General features: G+C 36.9%; 3 protein-coding genes across 6 annotated transcripts; 1 reads left to right on the top strand and 2 right to left on the bottom strand.

Moving 5' to 3' along the window:
* Nucleotides 1–1,067: 1,067 nt before the first annotated feature.
* Nucleotides 1,068–6,083, top strand: LOC130929209 (eukaryotic translation initiation factor 5A-1). 2 transcript variants are annotated; one of them, XM_057856237.1, is made up of 6 exons: nt 1,068–1,307; nt 3,810–3,979; nt 4,043–4,147; nt 4,224–4,355; nt 4,727–4,799; nt 5,718–6,083. In XM_057856237.1, the coding sequence occupies exons 2-5, from the start codon at nt 3,812–3,814 to the stop codon at nt 4,787–4,789; spliced, it is 468 nt and encodes a 155-aa protein (XP_057712220.1). In that variant the 5' UTR covers nt 1,068–1,307; nt 3,810–3,811; the 3' UTR covers nt 4,790–4,799; nt 5,718–6,083. The 2 variants fall into 2 exon arrangements, with proteins under 2 accessions (XP_057712220.1, XP_057712219.1); XM_057856236.1 differs by having other exon boundaries at nt 1,072–1,307; nt 3,807–3,979.
* Nucleotides 6,084–7,501: 1,418 nt separating this feature from the next.
* gps2 (G protein pathway suppressor 2) lies at nt 7,502–12,494 on the bottom strand. 3 transcript variants are annotated; one of them, XM_057856233.1, is made up of 11 exons: nt 12,326–12,494; nt 11,031–11,148; nt 10,854–10,963; nt 10,679–10,791; nt 9,567–9,646; nt 9,426–9,505; nt 9,207–9,363; nt 9,058–9,141; nt 7,895–7,971; nt 7,736–7,831; nt 7,508–7,672 (listed from the first exon to the last, which is right to left on the bottom strand). In XM_057856233.1, the coding sequence occupies exons 2-11, from the start codon at nt 11,122–11,124 to the stop codon at nt 7,580–7,582; spliced, it is 984 nt and encodes a 327-aa protein (XP_057712216.1). In that variant the 5' UTR covers nt 11,125–11,148; nt 12,326–12,494; the 3' UTR covers nt 7,508–7,579. The 3 variants fall into 3 exon arrangements, with proteins under 3 accessions (XP_057712217.1, XP_057712215.1, XP_057712216.1); XM_057856232.1 differs by having other exon boundaries at nt 7,503–7,831; XM_057856234.1 differs by lacking the exon at nt 12,326–12,494 and having other exon boundaries at nt 7,502–7,831.
* A 1,791-nt stretch (nt 12,495–14,285) lies between these two features.
* gabarapb (GABA(A) receptor-associated protein b) lies at nt 14,286–18,252 on the bottom strand. Its single transcript, XM_057855878.1, has 4 exons — nt 17,955–18,252; nt 14,907–14,985; nt 14,727–14,845; nt 14,286–14,657 (listed from the first exon to the last, which is right to left on the bottom strand). The coding sequence occupies exons 1-4, from the start codon at nt 18,042–18,044 to the stop codon at nt 14,577–14,579; spliced, it is 369 nt and encodes a 122-aa protein (XP_057711861.1). The 5' UTR covers nt 18,045–18,252; the 3' UTR covers nt 14,286–14,576.
* Nucleotides 18,253–18,304: the final 52 nt, after the last annotated feature.

Below are 18,304 nucleotides of genomic sequence, written 5' to 3'. Positions count from 1 at the left end.
TTATTTTTTTTTCCAACTTTGTCTTTAAAAATAATTTATTTTTGGGGTTGTTATTTATATTTTTTATCAAAATAATATATTTTCAGGTTGTTTTTTTTTTTTTAAATAATTTTTTTCCCAACTTTGTTTTTCAATATAATATATTTTCAGGTTTATTTTTTGAAATAATTTTTTTCCAACTTTCTTTTTCAAAATAATTTATTTTTGAGTTTGTTTTATGAATTATTTTTTTTTCCAACTTTGTTTTTAAAAAATTATTTTTGGGGTTGTTTTTTTGACATTTTGTTTTTTCCAACTTTGTTTTTCAAAATAATTTATTTTTGGGTTTGTATTTTTAATTGATTATTTTACAACTTTGTTTTTCAAAATAATTTATTTTTGTTTTCAAAACAGTTTATTTTTGGGTTTATTTTTTGGATTGATTATTTTCCAACTTTTTTTTGCAAAATAATTATTTTTGGGTTTGTTTTTTGAATTATTTTTTTTCCAACTTTGTTTTTCAAAATAATTTATTTTTGGGGTTGTATTTTTAATTGATTATTTTACAGCTTTGTTTTTCAAAATAATTTATTTTCGGGTTCATTTTTTTAAAATATTTTTTTCCAACTTTGTTTTTCACAAAACATGTACTTTGGGTTTGTTTTTGAATTGATTATTTTCCAACTTTGTTTTTCAAAATAATGTATTTTAGGATTTGTTTTTTGAATATTTTTTTCTCAATTTTGTTTTTCAAAATTGTTTAATTTTTTTTTTTTTCCCCCAACCTTGTTTTTCTAAATAATTCATTTTCGTTTTTTTTTTTTTTGTTTTTTTTTTTTGTTTTTATATTTTTTTTCCAACTGTGTTTTTCAAATAATTTGGAAAACGTCAGGTTTTCTGATTTAACCACGTTAGACCGGATATCATAGCTACCTTCAGAATTAAAGCATCTGTCAAGTGAAGCGACTTCAAGTACTCCCGACAAGCTGAACGTTCGAACTTTCATTGTGAAGGTCCGACCGGATGTTGATCTCGAGCGACGGGAGGCGGTGCACCGGGGCCTCTCTGACGCCACAACCAAATAACGGGACCGTAGGGCGGGCGTTTTCTCTCCGGTCCGGCGTCGGACTTTTGACGGTTGAGTCACAGGGGGTGGGGGGGACGACACATTGGGTGTATTTACAACAAAGAGAACCACAAAAAAGCTAGTCTGGAGTGAAATGAAAGACTAAAAACGACGAGATTAGCCAGATTTCGAGAGTAAGTGGACGACGAGGCCACTAACACTTAAAAGTGAAGCCACAAAGGAAATTCTTGGCCCAAAAAGGGTGAGTAACGCCCCCAAACATACGATATTATACAGCAATAACGCTAAATCGCTTGAATGCTGTTTTATTTGTAGCAAGCATACCAAATTGGAGTCGCCAGATTGAGTCCGCACCTGCACATTTGAGCTAATTAAAGCACGACAACCGCGAACCTTTTCCGGAATGTTCGCGTACTGCTTGGGATTGGTTTCGTTGGAATTTTAGGGAATTTGGGCGATTCAAAAGAGGGAAAGGGATGAAACAAAGTGCTGCAGCAAGTAATGGCTTAGTCATGATAGTTTTAGCTTAGCTTAGCGGGCCAGCATTCAAGTAGAATGCGTCCGAGTGGTCCAAATAGCACGCGGGCTGCGCTATTATGACGTCACTGTTAAAAATATTGAAATAACTGGCTAGTAATATTAACCCCTGGACGCCTATTGTAATTTATTGACATTCCAGAAGAAGGTAGGTTAAATGCTTACATGTTACAAACTTGCACCATGAATAAAAAATTAAGGGCGGGACTATGCCGTTAATTATGATTCATCAATTATAAATCTGCAGCTATCGATTTTTTTTAGTAGTCGATTAATCGATGAACGACTTAGTTCGGATAATCGAGTAATTGACAAAGGAACATAAAAAATTGAAATACCTGAGCTGAGCCTCGAACTAAAGATGCACGTTAATATTTGTTGCCGATAATGGCAATTTTGACATCGCACCGATCATCCAGATTTTTTAAAAATTCAACCGAAAATGCAATATGATAATGATATATTTGATTAAGCGTCCAAATGTGTGCAATGGATGCAAATTTGTCTAGCTCAAACAAAAACTTAGATTATATTGGTCTTAACAGGGAGCAGCTGGATTCAGCTATGTAAAATGAGTTGGGTCATATTCACTGTTGCCACTAGAGGGCAGTGTTTACACTCAAATCAATAAAACTGCAAACACTTTCAAAACAAACCATTATATGCCACTTAAACTTGCATATCAAAAGTCCGCTAGCTTAAATGCTATAAAATGCTAACATTTTTTCTTCCACAATGCTCTTCACAAATGTTTCAAACACACATTCCCACAAAAAGCGGCTAAATATACCTATACACTAAATTACGAATGCAGTGAAAAAACATGAGCTCAAACAAAAACTTGGCATATGTTGGTCTTAACAGGGAGCAGCTGGTTTCAGCCATGTGAAATGACTAATGTCATATTCATTGTTGCCACTAGAGGGCAGTCCACCCAAATCAATAAAACTGAATGCAAACACTTTCAAACCAAACCATTATATGCCACTTTAATTTACATATCAAAAGTCTGCTAGCTTATATGCTAAAAAATGCTAACTTTTTTTCACACTGCTCTAAACAAATGATTCAAACACATATTCCCACACAAAAAAACAGCCAGTTATGCATATAAATTAAATTACGAATGAATTGAAAAATTGTCTCAAAGACTTAGTTTATCTTGGTCTTAACAGGGAGCAGCTGGATTCAGCCATGTGAAATAAGTTCAAAAAGATTGTAGCCACTAGAGGGCAGTGTTTCCCTCCAAATCCATAAAACTAAATGCAAACACTTTCACAACAAACCATCATATGCCACTTTAACTTATATATAAAAAGTCCGCTAGCTTGAATGCTATAAAGTGCTTTTTTTTTTATTTTAAATTTTTTTTTTTTTTTTTTATACAATGCTCTTAACAAATGTTAAGACCTATAAATTAAATTACGAATGCATTGAAAAAACATGATCTCAAACAAAAACTAAGCATGTGTTGGTCTTAACAGGGAGCAGCTGGTTTCAGCCATGTGAAATGACTTGTGTCATATTCAGCTTCACATTATCGGTTATTGGCTGGAAGGTGGAGGAAATTATTGGCTATTGGTATCGGTTGAAAAATGCGTTATCGTGCATCACTACTTCAAACAGTATAAAAAAAAATACAAGAAGATTTAATTACAACAAAAGAACAATTGGCTAACTTGCATAGCAAAAGTCAGCTTGCTTCAATGCTATAAAATGCTAACATTTTTTACAATGCTCTTTAACGGTTCAAACACATATTCCCACGAAAAACAGCTAAATATACCTATAAACTAAATTTACGAATGCATTAAAAAAAACATTAGCTCAAACAAAAACATGGCTTATGTTGGTCTTAACAGGGAGCAGCTAGATTCAGCCATGTGAAATGAGTAATGTCCTATTCATTGTAGCCACTAGATGGTAGTGTATTCACCCAAATCAATACAACTAAATGCAAACACTTTCAAAACCATTACAATGCCACTTTACACAAATACAAAGCAGCAAAATTTAATTTGAATATTTATGAGCGCTGATAAGGTGATTCACTTTATTGTGTTCAAGGGCACGGAGTGAAGTCTGCCTAAACTATAGTTAGATGAATGTGTTAGACTAATGCAAACAATTATATGGTGTGTGTGAGAATGGTACCTTTTCCCTTCAGCGGTCTTAAAAAGTCCGTGTAAATGTGCCTCGACAGCAGACATGGCGGACGCCGAGCTGGACTTCCAGACGGGCGATGCCGGGGCATCGGCCACCTACCCAATGCAGTGCTCGGCCTTGCGAAAGAACGGCCACGTGGTCCTCAAAGGCCGCCCTTGCAAGATTATGGAGATGTCCACCTCCAAGACGGGCAAGCACGGCCACGCCAAGGTACCGGCGCCGCGCGCGGTCTAGCGCCGGAGATTCCGACCCGTGTTCCGCTCGCTTCCGCAGGTCCACCTGGTCGGCATTGACATCTTTTCCGGGAAGAAGTATGAAGATATCTGTCCTTCCACCCACAACATGGACGTCCCCAACATTAAGCGGGTGGACTACCAAGTGAGAATCCGTGTCTGAAAATTTGCGTCAACTTCTATGTTTTATTTTATTTTCAACCTCATTTTTTTCTTGGCAGCTGATCGGGATCCAAGATGGCTACCTGTCACTGCTCCAGGACAGCGGGGAGGTGAGAGAGGACCTGAAGATCCCGGAAGGCGATTTGGGCAAAGAAATAGAGAACAAAAACGAAGCCGGGGAAGAAATCCTGGTCAGTACTTATTGGGCCGTGACGATTTATCAATTAGGGGCGGGAACCTCTGGCTACCTCACGGTACGAAACAAGGCTCACGATAACGATGATCTTACAATATGGCATTATAAAGATGATCAATACATGGGTCAGGAAATAATTAGAGATGTGACCGAAAATAGCTAAAATTGCATTTTCGGCTTTCGGTTAAAAGACCGAAAGTTTACCACCGAAAATGTAATGACGTCATCAAAACTCGACGAGAAGCAACACTACAGCCTCATTGCCAACATGTCCGCAGTTTGGCAGTATTTTGAGGTGTCAAAAAAATCTTACACGGTATTTACTAGTCACTGATTTGAGGCAAGATCTTGAACTTTGTCTTTCAGGTAACTGTTCTCAATGCAATGGACGAGGAAGCCGCCATTGGCATTAAAGCTTTGGGGAAATAGAGGCAGACAGGTAAATACCTAGCTTACATATTAGCAACATTTTCTTGTAAAGATACGTAGGTTTTTAAAAATTTGGATGTTTATTGACCATTTTGATGCTGAAATATTTCAGACATTTGAATAAAACGATGGATGTTTTGTATTTGCATCGATTTAATTGGTATAGATTAATGCTAACTAGGATCGTAAATGACTGATTTTGGAGTCTTCGGACAACGACATGAAATCGCAAAGTCTTTAAAACTTGAATGTTTCAAAACCTTTTGTCCCAAAAAGATTTTCAAATTTGAATGAAACGATGAATGTTTCGTATTTGTATCACTTATTTGGTATAGCTGCTTAACTGATCCAGATTAATGCCAACTAAGATCGTAAATGACTCATTTTGGAGACGATACGATATTGCAAAGTCTTTAAAACTTAAATGTTTCCGTCAGACATTTGGAAAAAAAGGATGGCTGTTTGGTATTTGTATCGATTTAAATGGTATAGCTGCTTAGGCGATCTAGATGAATGCTAACTAAATAACTCATTTTGGAGTCTTAAAAACATTTATGCTGAAATATTTCAGACATTTGAATGTTTTGCAGTTTTAGTGATGTGATCAGATGATTGCTTAAACTATTGCCAAAAGTTTTGAATCTTTGGGAAAATATATTTGCAAATATGGCCAAGTCTGCCACAGTTTAATTTGATATGTGTATCATGACACCCTGTCTGTTTAGTAGTAGTGTGTTCAAAACCTATAGGCCCGCCAGGTTCATAAAGTACCAATTATGGCAAAGGTTGATTAAAAACAAGACCAAGACCTTCTCTTCACCAGAAAGGAGCATTTAGCATTGGAATGATGTTCTTGTCCGAGGCGTGGCATGTCAAAAAATGTTTTATTTTTTGACAGTTTTTTTCTTTTCTTGCAACTGTGTTCCAGGGGCTGCCACACCTTGGGTGGAAAAAAGGAGGGAATGTTGCTATCCTCCTTTATTTTTATTTTTGTTTTATTTCATAGCGTCCCTCTCTACTCATTAGAGCTCGGGTTTATAACACATATTGTATATCATGAGCACTTGAGATGTCCTCCGAGCAATCGAGTTTTTAATTTTATCCGTTGTTTTAAATTGCTAAAAGGAAATGAGAACGTTAAACACTAAAGGAAGTAGAATTTTAAGTTTGTTTTTTTGTTGTTGCCTCTTTGCAATGTTTGTCTAAGTACGAGATCCCCCATTTCCTCCTGTAGTGTTGGATGTGTTGGCGTATTACTCCCTCGGATGTCCTGAATAAATATTGGAAAAACGTTCATTTTGTCGGGACTGATATGGAACTTTTAGATGATGAATTAACATGGAGACAAGCGAGGAAAGGTAAGAGTGTAAAATGTTTTTGGAAAAAAATGTCTAATTGAGAAATAGTTCTCGGAATACGGAAGCATATTGCATTCACATGAAAAATAAAAAATGGGGGGGGGGCGAGCTCAGGGGAAAAAAACAAACCCAAAAATAAATTATTTTGAAAAGCAAAGTTGGTAAATAATCAATTGAAAAAAATAAATTATTTCAAAAAACAAACCCGAAAATAAATGATTTTGAAAAACAAGGCTGGAAAAAAGACGAATTCAAGAAACAACCCCAAAAATAATTTTGAAAAACCAGGAAAAAAAAATTACTTCAAAAAGGAAACCCGAAAATAAATTATTTTGAAAAACAAATTTGGAAAATAACAAACTCAAGAAACAACCCCAAAAATAAATTTTGAAAAACAAAGTTGGAAAAAAGTGATTTCAAAAAAGCCGAAAATAAATTATTTTGAAAAACAAGGTTGGAAATTTTTTTTTTAAAATTAAATACATATAGTTGGAAAATAATCAGTTAAAAAAAAAAACAAAAATAAATTTTGAAAAACAAAGTTGGAAAAAAGTGATTTCAAAAAAGCCGAAAATAAATTATTTTGAAAAACAAGGTTGGAAAATTTTTTTTTTTTAAATTAAATACATATAGTTGGAAAAGAATCAGTTCAAAAAAACAAACCCAAAAATAAATTATTTTGAAAAACAAGATTGGGGAAATTTTTTTTAAAAAACAACCCCAAAAAACATTATTTCGAAAAAGAAAGTTGGACAAAAAATTATTTTAAAAAAACAAAATTAGAAAAAAATTCAAAAAAAAAAAAAAATTATTTTTAAAAACAAAGCTGGGAAAAAAATCAAGAAACAAACCCAAAAATAAATTAAATAATTTAAAAAACGACCTAAAATTCTTAAACAGAGGGTTGAAAAAAAAAAATTTTCAAAAAACGGCCCCAAAAATACTCTGAAAAAGAGTTGGAGAAAAATTCAAAAAAACAGCCCCTTGTTTTTTATATTTTCATGTGAATGCAATATGCTGCTGTACCGTAAAATAAGCAGCAATTTTTACCTTTTTTTTGTGGGGGGGGGTTAATTTTAAAGATTAAATGTGTTAAAAAAACAAGGAATTTCATTACTGTATAGTGGATAATTATTTGAAATGGGGTTGAAGGTGAAAAATCAACATTAATTCATTGTAGGACACTCTTTCAGTACTATGAAAATGCAAAATATAAATGGCGGAAAACACTCGGGTGACTTGAAGTTCCTCTCTGAGACCCCCAATTTGGCCAAAATCTCAATTTTCTAGGGGAAGAAAAATTTTGAACAGGAGGGCATTTAACCATGAGGAATAGTCAAAAACAAAAGCACTCATGAATTGAATTGACATTTTATTAAGCACACGGTAGAATTTCTAAATGAAACTAAAGATTGCCGAATCCCGTCCGAAGTCACTTGCCGTGGTGGTAAAACCTCTGGCCGCTTTGGGCGTGAGGCAGGAAGCCGTGACGCGGCGCGGCTTGCGGCGAGGTCTGGAACGCCGCCTGCGCGACATGGAAAAAGACGTTAGCGGAGCGAGCGCGCCGGTCGGAACGTGGCGGCTTCACCTTGGCGCCGGGAATCTGCACGGCCATGGACGGCGTGGGCAGCAGGCCTTGAGCTGAGGGATGCATGGCGGGCGGGTGCATGGGCCTCAGGGCACCCTGCGAGTGAAACGTGAGAACCTTCGGCTAGCCGCTAACGTGCGCTAAAATGACCGTACGTACCGCGTCTGTAAACCCCGACTGCTGATTGGCGTGTTCCAGCTGCTTCTGGAGGGGGATTCCGGCGCCTGGGATGTAGCCTGACACATGACAGTAAGTCAGTTTCTGACATTGACATGAAAAATTGGCAAAAATCATCGGCTTTCATGCATTTCTTTACATATAGGAAACGTAACTAGAAATGAGCATTTCAACCTCAAAGTATCAGAAAAATTTGGTGTTTTGGCTGCTATTGACTGTGATATAGAAACCAGAGTTGCTTCGTAGGGCAACGATTAATCGATTAACTCTGCTTCATTTCACGTGGCTGAATCCAACTGCTCCCTGTTAAGACCAATGTACACCAGAGTTTTTGTAATGCATTCGTAATTTAGTTTAGCCGCTGTTTGTTGGAATAAGTGGCTGAACCATTTGTTAAGAGCATTATTAAAAAAAAGCATTTTATAGCATTTAAGCTAACAGACTTTTGCTTTGTAAGTTAGCCAATTGTTATTTTGTTTTATACTGTCTGAGGCTCAGCTCAGGTATTTTAGTTTTTCATGTTCTTTATCCGATTATTCCAACTAATTAGCTCATCAATTAATCGACTACTAAAATCTATCGCTGCAGCCCTAAATCGATTAACTTGAATTTTGCTGCTTCAAGGATTTATTAGTGACATTGTCATGGTTTGTTTTAAAAGTATTTAGTTTTATTGATTTGGATGGGTACACTGCCCTCTAGCAGCAACAGTGAATATGCCGTAACTCGTCTAACACGGCTGCATCCAGCTGCTCCCTGTTAAGACTAACATCAGGTATGTTTTTGAGCTAATATGTATATGGATTCGTAATTTAAATTAGAAGTATATTTTAGCAGTTTTTTTTATTGGCAAATGTGTTTGAACGATTTGTTAAGAGCTTTGTAAAAAAAAAAATGTGTTTTATAGCATTTAAGCTAGCAGACTTTTGCTTTTTGTATTTAGATCAATTATTTTTCTATAGCTTTTGGGGCTAAGCTCATGCATTTATTGCTCTTGTGAAATGAAAGTGCAATCTTAGCAAATCAAAATTAATGTTATTGCAGGCATAAACACTTGCTTCTAATCACTAATCATTGATTACCTAAATAAATGACTAACGGACTATTACTCATTGGTTTGTTAATGACACTGAAGCAAAACTAACCGGGCTGAGAGGTGAAGTGACTGTGGACCGGGTAGCCGGGCTGCTGGTGCGGCAGATACTGCATGGCCTGAAAGGCGGACGCTCCTGAACGGGCCGAGTGGAAAATTAGTCCGGGCCGAGCGATCCCCGACACTCCGTTTAAAACGTACCTCTGATCTGAGATCCGCTAGCGAAACTGACCGGCACGGAAGGCCCCGGGGCGTAGGTGGCGGGATGCTGGGCTTGGGCCACCCCGTACGACTCGTGCGCGCCCCCGCTGAATTCGCCCGAAGCAGAGGAGAACGCCGGCGCCTGATAGTGACGCGTCTGTTCCGAGAAAGCCGGTCAGGACGGGAAGCGACAAAGGGGAACCGCGCGGTCCTACTCACGGGAAGAATGGCGCTCTGGAAAAGTTGCTTGCCGCGATCTGCCAGCAGCGCTCCGGGTCGACTGTGGCTCACGGGACTGCCTGACGGACCGGAGGAGGAGACTCGTCAAAGTCGGGACTCCGGCGTCCGAGAGGGACTCACCTTGAATGCTGAGTAGGTGCTGGCCCGCGTGCATGGGAAGGCTAGCTTGGTAGCTCGCAGACGTTAGCGTGGTGATGTCGCTGAAAACGACAAAACTTGTGTTAATTTACCCTCCTAAATCCCAGCCGGCGCTTTTTCAAAGTTATTATTGGAATTACTGGATCATTTTCTGTGGCAAATCTACGGCCTGTGGGCCAGAAGTAGCCCTACACGGGGTCCAATCCGGCCCGCGGGGACTGGCAGTTACAGCAGGGCCCAGAACGAAAATTGTTATTTGGTATGTGGCAAAATTGATTTGGGCTTGTGGCATTTTTTTGTATGTGGAAAAAATGGATTTTGGCATGTGGGGTTTTTTGCCACGTGGCAAAATGGATTTTGCCATGTGTCATTTTTCTTTTGCCGCGTGGAAATTTTCTTTGGCATGTAGCATTTTTCTTGCCAGATGGCAAAATGGATTTTGCCAAGTGGCTTTTTTTTTTGGTATGTGGCAAAATGGATTTTGCCTGTGGCATTTTTCTTGCCATGCATTTTTTTTTGGTATGTGGCAAAATGGATTTTGGCATTGGGCATTTTTTTGGCATGTGGCATTTTTCTTGCCAAATGGCAAAATGGATTTTGCCATGTAGCATTTTTTTGCCATGTGTCAAAATGGATTTTGATATTTGGCTTTTTTTTTTGATATATGGAATTTTTGCAGGCCATGCTTGTCCATGCCATTGACAGCTATGCACATCCAGATTTTCCATTCATTTTAAATGGCAGAAGAACGTGTGGTTGTGATTTTTGACCATACACTTTACATTACAGCGCACTGACATGCGACTGGCACCTAAGTCAGGCTATGCCATTGACGACTATGCTCCAATGTAAAGTGTATGGTCAAAAATGCAACATGCCAAAATCCATTTTGCCATATGGCAACAAAAATGCTACATGGCTAAAAAAATTTCACGTGGCAAAATTCATTTTGCCACATTGCAAAAAAATGCCACATGGCATAGTCCATTTTGCCACATGGCAAGTACCACTTTTGGTTCTCGGCCCTGCTGCCAAGATTCCCACCTCTACTGTCTACATTTCTAAAATAGGTTGAAATGTGTTTCTGCACCTACCTCTGCTCCTTCCGCCTTCTTTTCTCCTCTTCGTGGAGGACTTTCTTGAGTTGCAAGAAGAGCTGATGCTTCTCCTCTTGAAGCCCTTGAAGCTTTTCGCCCATCTTCATCACCTGAGCCCACATTCAAGTCAGCGATGAATCAATTTTTTTGAACAATTGAAATTTCCCCAAACCTGTTCCTTGGTTTCCTCTAAGGACATCCTCTCCTCGATCTCTTTGGTCCTCTTCCTCTCCTCCTCCTCCCTCATCTTCTGTTCCATCATCTTGTCGACTTCTTCCTCCTCTGGACGGGGGGGAAAAAAATGACACGTCAGCACTGAAGGAACGCTCGGGGTTGGTCGGGCTCTTACCTTGTCGCTTACGCTCGCGTTCCCTCATGATGTGCTTGTGGAGGGCTCGGGCCATCGCGTTGGACAGCTTTGGTCTCTCCAAAAGCGCGGGCATGGTGACGGGCAGCGGAGGGGCCAGCTTAAAAAAAATATATATATATATATATAAATCACATTAAAACTAGTGCTGCAACAATTTGGGAAAGTGTTTGAATTTAGTTTTATTGATTTGGGTGGCGACACTGCCCTCTAGTGGCAACAGTGAATATGACATAACTCATTTCACATGGCTGAATCCAACTGCTCCCTGTTAAGACCAACGTAAGCTAAATTTTTGTTTGAGCTTATGTTTTTTTATGCATTCGCAATTTAGTTTATAGGTATATTTAGTTGTTTTTTTTTTTTTTTTGTGGGAATACGTGTTTATTTTTCTATACTGTTTGAGTCTCAGCTCAGGTATTTTAATTTTTTATGTTCCTTTTCCGATTACTCGGCCACTAAAATAACCGATAGCTGGAGCCCTAATTGAAACATATGATGAAATATACACAGTAGCATATTATCACAGCTGTCAGTCTTTCTACACTTATAAAACAGAATAAAGTGATCCCTCGTTTAGAGGCAGAGCTGATTTACATTTTTAAATATTTTTGAGGTGTGTTTAAAGTATTTATTCAGATTTAACGGCAATGGAAAGAGCCACATATAAGAAATGTTTTTCCCCTAAAAAAAATGATATAATTCTTTTAAGCACTGCAAAAATAATAATTATGACATGAACTAAATATACATATATAAGCAAACTAAATGGAACATGAATACATGCATTTATCCTAACTTTTTTTTTTTTAATTGAAAAAAATCCGCGATGGACCGAGGGCGCGAAGTTTGAAGGGTGAAGTAGCGAGGGCTCACTGCATTTAATTTTTTTTCATGCAAATTAATTTATATCATAAGGTTACTCTCATATTTTTATTGATTTGTCGCATATTGTTCTTCACTTGGTCACATCGAAAGACAATTTTTAGGCAGTGCAACAAGCGGTTATTGAAATTAGCACTTTACAGGGAGGCCTACACGCCAGACCGGCAAGCTAATCTAGTTTAGCATTCGTAAACCATATTATTGCGTATGTTTATAATTAAAATAATATTCCAGCCTTACATAGCGAAGCACTACTGTGCGTAAGTGCAAAAAGCTTTGAATGTGGCGCTAGCCTTCCGAACGCAGCCGAATCAAAGAAGTTAGCCTTATTCAGCTAGCTAACTAGCTAGCGGCGTCCACAAAATAAAGGATTCAAAAGTTGAAAATCTTACTTTTCAAGTCGTGTGTATTCTCCAAACAATTGTCGCTTCAATTGCCAAGTCTTTGCCACGACGCGTGCTTGGTTTTACAGGAAATAAAACGCGAAATCGTTGATCCCAGCTGTAAACAGTGACGATGATGGTGATAATGCGCTTCTGGTAACCGATGCATTCTGGGAAAGTGAGTTTTCTTCAGCAACGTCGGAGGAAAACGTAAGTGGAAACAGTTTCAAATGTATTTTTGGAAATTGTCTCATATATACATACCATTTTTTTTAATCTGATAGTTTTAAAATGCTGTAATTTAAAAATATTAGCAAACCCTAAAAGTAGCAACGTTCTTTAGTTTCATTTAAAGGTAAATGAAAATACCTGAGCTTAGCCTCAAAAATGAGAATCTAAATCCAACAAAAGAATAATTAGCTAACTTGCATAGCAAAAGACCGCTAGATAAACTCTATAAAATGCTAATGTTTTTTTAACAATAATGTCAACAAATTCCCACAAAAAACAGCTAAATATAACTAAATTACGAATGCATAAAAAAACTAGCTTAAACAAAAATTTTACCTTATGTTGGTCTTAACAGGGAGCAGCTGGAAGTGTTTGTTTTAGCTGTTTTTTTTAAATGCATTCGTAATTCAGTTTATGAGTATACTTTTTGTGGGACTATGTGCTTGAACGATTTGTTAAAAGCATTTAAAAAATAAAGGTTAGCATTTTATACCATTTAAGCTAGTGGACTTTTTGCTATGTAAGTTAAAGTGGCATTGTAATGGTTTGTTTTGGAAGTGTTTGCATTGTTTTATTGATTTGGCTGGATACACTGCCCTCTAGTGACGACAGTGACTACGACCTAACTCATTTCACATGGCTGAATCCAGCTGCTCCCTGTTAAGACCAACATAAACAGTCTTTGTTTGAGCTAATTTTTTTTAATGCATTCGTGATTTAGTTTATAAGTATATCTGGCCGTTTTTTTTGTGGGAAGGTTTTAACCATTTGTTAAAAGCATTGTAAAAAAAAAAAAATTTTTTAATAGCATTTAAGCTAGTGTTCTTTTGGTATGTAAATTAAAGTGGCATATAATGGTTTTGAAAGTGCGTTTAGTTTTTTTTTTTTTTTGGATGGATACACTGCCCTCTAGTGGCGACAGTGAATATGACATAACTCATTTCACATGGCTAATTCCAGCTGCTCCCTGTTAAGACCAACATATGCCGTTTTTTTTTTTGGAGTTAGTTTTTTTTAATGCATTCGTAATTTAGTTCAATATATTTAACCGTTTTTTGTGGGAATGTGTTTGAACCATTTAAGAGCATTAAAAAAAAACGCGTTAGCATTTTATAGCATTTAAGCTAGCGGACTTTCTATTTAAGTTAAAGTGGTATTGTAATGGTTTGTTTTGAAAGTGCATTTAGTTTTATTGATTTGAGTGCAGTTACACTGCCCTCTAGTGGCGAAAGTGAATATGACATAAGTCATTTCACATGGATGAATCCAGCTGCTCTCTGTTAAGACGAAAATAAACCAAGTTTTTGTTCTAGCTAACGTTTTTCAATGCATTCGTAATTTAGTTTTTAGGTATATTTAGCTGTTTTTGTGGAAATATATGTTGAAATCATTTGTTAAAAGCATTATAAGAAAAATAAAAGTTAGCATTCAAGCTAGCGAACTTTAGCTATGCAAGTTAGCCAACTGTTCTTCGTTGCACTTTGATCCTGAATATACTTTTTTTAAATCCCGTTTGAGGCCAACTCAGATATTTAAATTTTTTATGTTCCTTAGCCGATTACTCGATTAATCGACTACTAAAATAATCGATAGCTTACTCGTTAACCGTTGCAGCACAACATGAAATGTAAGACAGACACAATAAAAGTGAAGACAAGTATCTTTTTTTTTTCCATCACATTTTATCAATTGTTGCTCACAAGTGAAGAGAAAGCGCCAGTAATGCAGCTCTATAGAGTTCTTTTTTTAAAAATAAAAAAAAAAAAGGGGGGAAAAAATTGCACTCGGCTTCACAATACAGTAAATAAAGCCACCTAAAATGAACAATAACCACAATGACTCTTCGTCAATATAATAGTTCCGTAGCAGAGAAATGGATACAAGGTGAGACTAAACGGAGCTGAACGGGCGGTGAAAGTGCATCTGACGCCATTTTGCTCTGTGAACTCCAAACTGCTGAGCTAGATTAAATATTCCCAATGGATGTATGTACGCGTGCGGGGAAGCGAGCGGGGAAGGGCGGGCGGAATCACATTTTCCTTTGGCTGCTCCCGTAAACGCTCTCGTCGCTGTAGGCAATGTAGAGGAAGAAATCCTCTTCGTGGTGCTCCTAAAACGACAACAAAATGGAGTGACTCGGCTAAATATAGAGCGTCGCGCGAGCTAGCCGCCGCCTCACCTGGTACAAGAGTCCCATAGTAGCCGAAGTGGGCGGAATGACGTTGTTTACAAAGAAGAAAAGGGCGTCCTCGGCTCGCAAGTGGATTCTTTTCCGGATGAGGAAATAAAACTGGCCCACTGTGAAGAAAAGAGGAGTTGGCGAACGGCCAATTTGAAAAGGCGATCGAAGCGGTCTCACCTGTCAAGTCGGAGGGGACGAGATACTTCTTCTTGTCCAGATCACCTATTCTGGCTTTGGGGGCTTTCTCCACGATGACCTGGGAAAAGAACACCAATGTTGTTAAGGACCATTTTGTTTTCAACTAGCAAATAAATGAACGTCAATCGCTATCAGTTGTTGTTTAGAATCAAAATCTTAAAATTATAGAGAGCTAAATGTATTTTTTCAGGTCTTGTACAGTGTTTATATTGTATATAAATTTTTTTTTAATTGAAAAACTAGTATCCTAATCATGAAATCACATTTAAAACAACACTTGGTAACGCATCAGGCTAGGTTGATTTTAGCGACGCCGATGGACAAAAGCGGTAGTGTTTTCAAGGGCTGAAGCTATCGATTATTTTAGTAGTTGATTAATCGGTGAAATACTTTGTTCAAATAATCGAGAATTCAGATAAAAAGCATTTAAAAAATTAAAATACCTGAGCTGAGCCTCAAATCTTAAAATAATAAATAAATGGGGATCTCAGTATAACAAAAGAACAATTGACTAACTTAAATAGCAAAAGTCTGCTAGCTTGAATGCTATAAAATGCCAACTTTTTTTAATACAATGCTCTTAACAAATAGTTCAAACATATATTACCACAAAAAGCAGCTAAATATACCTATAAACTAAATTACGAATGCTTTGAAAAAACATTAGCTCAAACAAAAACTGGATTCAGCCATGTGAAATGACTTACGTCATATTCACTGTCACCACTAGAGAGCAGTGTGTCCACCCCAAATTAATAAAACTAAATCCAAACCCTTTCAAAATCATTACAATGCCACTTTAACTTAAATAGCAAAAGTCCGCTAGCTTAAATGCTATAAAATGCTAACTTTTTTATCCCCACAATGCACTGAGGAAATGGTTCAAACACATACTGTATTCTCACTAAAAACGGCTAAATATACCTATAAACTAAATGACGAATGCATTAAAAAACCATTAGCTCAAACAAAAACTTGGCTTATGTTGGTCTTAACAGGGAGCATCTGGATTCAGCCATGTGAAATGACTTGTGTCATCCACCCAAAATCAATAAAACTAAATCCAAACACTTTCAAAACCATTAAAATGCCACTTCAACTTACATAGCTAAAGTCCGCTAGCTTAAATGCTATAAAATGCTAACTTTTTTCCCACAATGTTCTTAGCAAATGGTTCAAACACATACTGTATTCCCACTAAAAACGGCTAAATAGACCTATAAACTCAATGATGAATGCATTAAAAAACATTAGCTCAAACAAGAACTTAGCATATGTTGGTCTTAACACGGAGCAGCTGGATTCAGCCATGTGAAATGACTTATGTCATATTCACTTTCGCCACAAGAGGGCAGTGTATCCACCCAAATCAATAAAATTAAATGCAAACACTTTCAAAACTTTAACTTGCATAGCAAAAGTCCTCTAGCTTAAATGCTATAAATTAACTTTTGTAATGCTCCTAACAAATGGTTCGAACACATATTCCCACAAAAAAAAAAAAAAAAAAAGGTTAAATATACTGAACTAAATTACAAATGCATTTAAAAAAACATTAGCTCGAACAAAAACTTAGCTTATGTTGGTCTTAACAGGGAGCAGCTGGATTCAGCCATGTGGAATGACGTCATATTCACAGTCGCCACAAGAGGGCAGTGTATCCACCCAAATCAATAAAACTAAATGCATACACTTTCAAAATAAACCATTAAAATGCTAATGTTTTTTTCTCTATGAAAACATGTGCTTGAACTACTAATACTACACTATTGAACTATTAAGAGCATTGTAAAAAAATATTAGCATTTTATAGCATTTAAGCTAGCAGACTTTTGCTCTGCAAGTTAGCTAATTGTTCTTTTGTTGTACTTCGAGCCTCGTTTATTTTTTTTAATACTGTTTGAGGTTAGGCTCAGGTATTTTGATTGATTTTTTAATGAAGGTGCAATTCTTCATATTTTGAAGCAAACTCATTTCACTTTGCTGAATCCAGATGCTCCCTGTTAAGACCACCAGAAGCAAAATTTTTGAGTTCGTTTTTTTTTAATGCATTCGTAATTTATAGGTATATTTAGACGTTTTTTTGTGGGAACATGTATTTGAACTAATAAGAGCACTGTATTAAAAAAAAAAAAAAGTTAGCATTTTATAGCATTTACGCTAGCAGACTTTGATATACAAGTTAAAGTGGCATATAATGGTTTGTTTTTAAAGGGTTTGCATTGTTTTATTGATTTGGGTGGATAAAATGCACAAACATGGCTTTAGCATTGTAAAAAAAAAAAATCTAGCTAGCGGACTTTTGATATGTAAGTTAGCCAATTGTTTTTTGGTTGTACTTAGATTCCCATGTATTATTTTTTCATAAGATCGATTAATCGACTACTAAAATAATCAATAGCTGCAGCCCACGAAAACACAACCACTCTTGTCCACCGGCGTCGCTAAACTCGACCAAAACAAGTTACTAAGTATTGCTTTAAATGTGATTTCATTATCAGAATAACATTTTGAATTTTTTCAAAATATTTATATACAACATGAACACGGTGTTCATACAGTATATGATTTTTAACTAATGTTATTCTAATGATGAAATCCATTTAAATACGTAAAAACGATTTAAAAATTTAGGATTACTTATAACGTACACTGTTGTAACTCGCCCTACCAACGTTATGAATTGTATTTTTGTATTCAAGCGAATTCGACATACAAATTATTTGATGACTTTTATTACAAATAGCGTTCCTTTTACAACGTGTCATGAATTTAATGGGGTGCATGATGAAATTGTTGCTGTCAAATACGGAAGCTTTCGGACTACGGCGTTAGCTCGGCCTGTTGCTGTCCATCCTTCTAATAAGCAAAAACAGCAACACCGATGCGACATTTGTCAACATTTTAATCACATTTGAGTACAAAAACACCGCAAAAATGCTCCTATTAGGCCACGAAAACACCGTGTTGCAACTACTCCGGCTAGCAGGGCTTTGAGTTAGCCGCTAACGCTAGCGCTCTACTTACGGGAACCCTGTCCGGATACTTCTTCCGAATCTTCTCGCCTTCGGACCGCCTTTTCTCAAAAGGGTGCTCTTCTTTATACTGGAACTTCATCTTTACGAGAGATGACAGACAACAAGTCGGTCGCTCGCTCGTTCAAAGCTCGGAGGATAGAAAATCGCTGACAAACCGCGCACGACAACAACAAACGATGCTAATGATAGCCGTGGCGCGCGGAGGGATATACAATAACAATGTGACGTAAGGAGGGTATATCCACGTACAAACAATATTGACGTATGATGAAATTTCAGTCGAAGGATTATAACAATGTCCCCTTTAGCGGAATGGCTCAAATTTAAGTGTGTGTTATT

Source organism: Corythoichthys intestinalis, chromosome 13, assembly GCF_030265065.1.
Source record: "Corythoichthys intestinalis isolate RoL2023-P3 chromosome 13, ASM3026506v1, whole genome shotgun sequence".
In the NCBI taxonomy this organism is placed as follows: domain Eukaryota; kingdom Metazoa; phylum Chordata; class Actinopteri; order Syngnathiformes; family Syngnathidae; genus Corythoichthys; species Corythoichthys intestinalis.
The sequence above is the reverse complement of the archived record's forward strand: the minus strand, read 5'-3'. Positions and strand labels throughout refer to the sequence as shown.